General features: G+C 56.9%; 2 protein-coding genes across 4 annotated transcripts in view; both read right to left on the reverse strand.

The window, feature by feature from the left end:
• CRELD1 (CRELD disulfide isomerase 1) overlaps window positions 1-2,918 on the reverse strand; it is a 9,121-nt gene extending 6,203 nt beyond the window's left edge. Inside the window, exons 1-3 of one of the 3 annotated variants that reach the window (XM_006152006.3) lie at window positions 2,807-2,918; window positions 2,136-2,328; window positions 1,810-1,892 (exon numbers count right to left, since the gene is read on the reverse strand). In XM_006152006.3, the coding sequence (XP_006152068.1) occupies window positions 1,810-1,892; window positions 2,136-2,309 (257 nt within the window). In that variant the 5' untranslated portion in view covers window positions 2,310-2,328; window positions 2,807-2,918. The other 2 variants (XM_006152005.3, XM_006152007.3) reach the window with 2 other exon arrangements.
• Window positions 2,919-2,995: 77 nt separating this feature from the next.
• The window catches only part of IL17RC (interleukin 17 receptor C), a gene marked incomplete in the record, with an annotated part of 19,812 nt that continues 19,086 nt past the window's right edge, over window positions 2,996-3,721 (reverse strand). The window contains 1 exon segment of the mRNA XM_027773241.1: window positions 2,996-3,711. Within this exon segment, the coding sequence (XP_027629042.1) occupies window positions 3,134-3,711 (578 nt within the window).

A 3,721-nucleotide genomic window follows, 5' to 3' on the forward strand; every position in this document is an offset into this window, starting at 1 on the left:
ATTATTACTATATATATATTTTTTTTTTTCTATAGGGGTGCATGTACTTGCTGCCAGAGAGACACACAGAGAGAAAGTGAGAAATCAACCCCTAAGACGGATGGTCACGCTGCAATCCCTTCTCTATTCTCCTCTTGGGAGTTTGGGCACACATGCACATGCACCCAGCACGAGTTTCAAGCCAGTGGGTCTGGGATTCGAACTGGCCATGTGGGAGTCCAGCATCTTAACCACCAAGCCACCTGCCAGGCCCACTTTTCTTTTCTTTTTTTTTTTTAATTTGCCAGAGGGTGTCACCAGAGAGAGACAAACACAGAGATAGCAGGACAAAGTACCCCCACGGAGCATGGTCACACCACAATCCATTCTCCTCCATCTCTCTCATCTTCCAAGATCTGGGGCATGCATGCCATCCAACCAGAATGTTTTTCTAAACCCTCAGGGGGTTTCCAAGACTCAAGCTATGCAGTCAGCCACAGGGACTCCAGCTACCCTAACACCAGGTCACTGGCTGCTCCCTATGGCTTTACGTATGGACTGCTGAGGGTTCTCCCCGTCTTGTTTCCAGTTCCTACTTCTCTCCTGACCCCCAGGCTTGCACAGGGTCTACCTGGATGTCTAATGGGCATCTCAGCCCAACATGTTTAAGGGCAGTGCCTGATCCTCCTCCTCCCCTAAGCCTTCTCCGTCCCCTAGCCCTACCAACTCAGAAAACAGCTGCACTTTTCACCCGGTTGCTCAGGCGCAAATCCTAAGAAACATCGTTAATATGACTGTTTCTGTCATATCCCACAATGACCTCATTAGTAAGTCCTATTAGTCTATCTGCAAAATATCCCCAAGATGTGACCCCGTCTCGCTGTGTCTGCTACTACGTACCACACTGGCTCACTCTGCCTTCATGCCTAGACCATGCATCAGCCTCCCCACGGCTCTCTCTGCTTTCTCCACCCGTGGCTCCCTGGAGGCTGTTTTCTAACAGCAGTGTGAGTGAGCTTTCAAAGTTATAAATAAGACCACATCTCTCCCCAGCTCAGAACCTTCCAGCAGTTTCCCATTATACTCAGACCAAAACCCCAACTCCTTTCTACAGCCTTTTTTTATTCTATTTTTTTAGAGGTTTTTGCTATAGGGCGCGTGCGCTCGCCAGAGAGACAGAGAGACAAAAAGCGAGAAATCATCCCCCAGGGTGGATGGCCATGCTGCAATCCCTTCTCCTCCATTCTCCTTTCGGGATCTTGGGCATGCATGTACATGTGCCTGGCGTGAGTTTAAGCCACTAGGTCCGGGACTCGAACCATGGTTGACTACATGGGAGTCCAGTGACATAGCCATTACGCCAACTGCTGGTCACCGTTTCTACAGCCTTAAGGCATGAGCCTTTGACCTCACCTTCGACTGCCCTCCTTTTCACTCACTTCATTCCAATCGCTTCTCAAATAGACCACTCCATCCCACCTTCTGCCTGACTCCCTTCTTTGGCTGTCATGTTGCTTGCTTTTACATTTTGGTCTCTGTTCAAATGTCACACCTGAACACCTGCCTCCCACAGTCCTGTAGGCCACCACACTTTACTGTCCCTCACCTGACACAGTACTGTGCCTTTACTTGTTCACTGCCTGCCTCCTCTGCTATCAACAGAAGGTAAGCCCCGTGAATGCAGGCCTCCGCTGGCCTTGTTTTCTGCTATATTACAGGTGTTCAGCGGCATTGGCTGAAGGGATGAATGCTCCCTCAGCGGCCCAAGCCCTCCACTAGTACATCAGAGACTGAGAAGTAGGGTACAGACCCCCCCTTCTAGTCCCTTACCTATCTTTATATTTGGACAGCTTCTCTTCCTCCCAGGCAGTGTTTCCACCTCCAAAATTGTCTCGGATGGTTCTCTCCAGACCCTGGAAATAAGACAAAGTTAGTACCAGCGAAGCACAGTGCCTGGCACATTCTAGCACTTCCCTCCTTTACTGACCAGAAAACTCAGGCACAGAGAGACAACCTGCCTCCCAAGGCACAGAGAGTGAGCAAGTCACCAAGGCGGGCCTTGAATCCCTGCGGATTTACACCCCAGAGCTCCCCACTTTCAGCCACTGTGCTCCAGTAGCTGAACCCCCCTCCCACGGAACTACTGGTGCACCCACCTTGTTGAAGCTGTCCACCAGTCCCCGGCAGGTATGACACGGATGGGGCTCAAGTGGGGCAGAAGGCTGGGGAGGTGGAGAAGGCTGGAGCCAGACGGGACCTGGGAGGCTGAGGAAGAGGCTCAGGTTCCAGAGCAGGGCAGGGACCAGGCCCCTTGGAGGCCGGGGACCCATCTTTTCCCAGGCTGGCAGCCTGCAGATAGAAGGCGCGGGGAGGGTTCGCTGGAGGAGCCAGGCTCCGGGTAGGAAAGGAAAAGGTGGGTTCTACGGTGTAGCAGGGCTAGGCGCCCAGATCTGCTTTTCCATAAGTAAAAAAGGCCAAACCCGGGTCCTGCGGAGGCAGGTGATGGCTGGGAAAAGGAACCGAATCTGCGATTCTAGGAGGGAAATAAGTTACTCCCGTTACCGTGGGGGAGGTGGCCTGGATCTTCGATAAGAGGGCAGGGATCAGCCCATTGTTTTAGGGTCTGAATAACGGTTCTAACAACCCTTATTAGGCCGGATCAGCGGAATTATGGAGAAGGGGTCAGATTCCAAGTATTGGGAAAGAGGAGGCCGGATGGGCGGTCTTGAGGGAGGAGCCCGGATCCGGATGTGAAGCGGGGTCAGGTTCCGAGCCTTGCCGGCAAGGGAAAGGTACGGCCCACGAGCGGGTAGGGGAGGATCCAGACCCGCGTAGACCGCGGAGGAAGCGACGACCGCCCCAGCCCGCAGGCGCCGTCAGTTCGACCTCCTCTACGCCGCCGCTGCCACCGCCGGCGTAAAACGTACACCCTCTCAGCGCCGCAGCCCGGGGGCGGGGCTTGGCCCTCCGCTAATGACGGCGGGCCATGTGCCATTGCGTCACCCCACGCTAGCCAACCGGAGGCGGCGTCGGGCTGCACCTGTCCCCGCTTTAAAGGGCGATGGAGTTAGGGACGGCAGCTCGCCAGCCTAAGCCTTTATGCTGCCAGGACAACAGTGGGCAACGTGGATAGAAAAATAGCGGCTGCCTTTATTCAAGTCCCGTCCCCTGCCCCAAGTCCCATCCCGCGCCCCGGCCCTGGGTCCCTCGGAGGTGGGAAGCAGCTGTCCAGGGCGGGCTGAAGGGCCTGGGACACTTGCTCCGCCCTCTCCCTGAGTCGCCCGGGGCGGCAGGTGCAGGGCGCCTGCAGAGCCCCCAGGAAGTCGGGCAACTGGGAGGGCAGTGAGAAGACCGGCACAGTTCGGAAAAGGGTGGGCACGGCATCCGGGTGGAGCAGCCTGTCGAAGCAGGCGCCCACGTAGTGGCCGGGCGCTCGACCCTGCAAGAAGTCGGGCAGCACGCAGCTGAGCGAGGCGGTGAAGGCGTCGTGCGGACCGTGCGCCCCGGGCGCCGACGCCCCGCCCTGCAGCCACTCGCGGCACAGAGCCACGGCTCCGGGCGAGAAGAGCAGAACCACCACGCCGCCCTCTTGCAGGGTCTGAAGCCGCTGCGCGTGGAACCAGGCTAGGGGCCCCTGCGCGCTCAGTTCCCGACGGCTCCACAGGTCCACGGCCACGCGCAGCTGCAGCTGGCACAGCGCCGACGCCAGGGCACCCACCAGGCGCTCGAAGCACGCGTCATC

Source organism: Tupaia chinensis, unplaced genomic scaffold (assembly GCF_000334495.1).
Source record: "Tupaia chinensis unplaced genomic scaffold, TupChi_1.0 Scaffold000333_1, whole genome shotgun sequence".
In the NCBI taxonomy this organism is placed as follows: domain Eukaryota; kingdom Metazoa; phylum Chordata; class Mammalia; order Scandentia; family Tupaiidae; genus Tupaia; species Tupaia belangeri.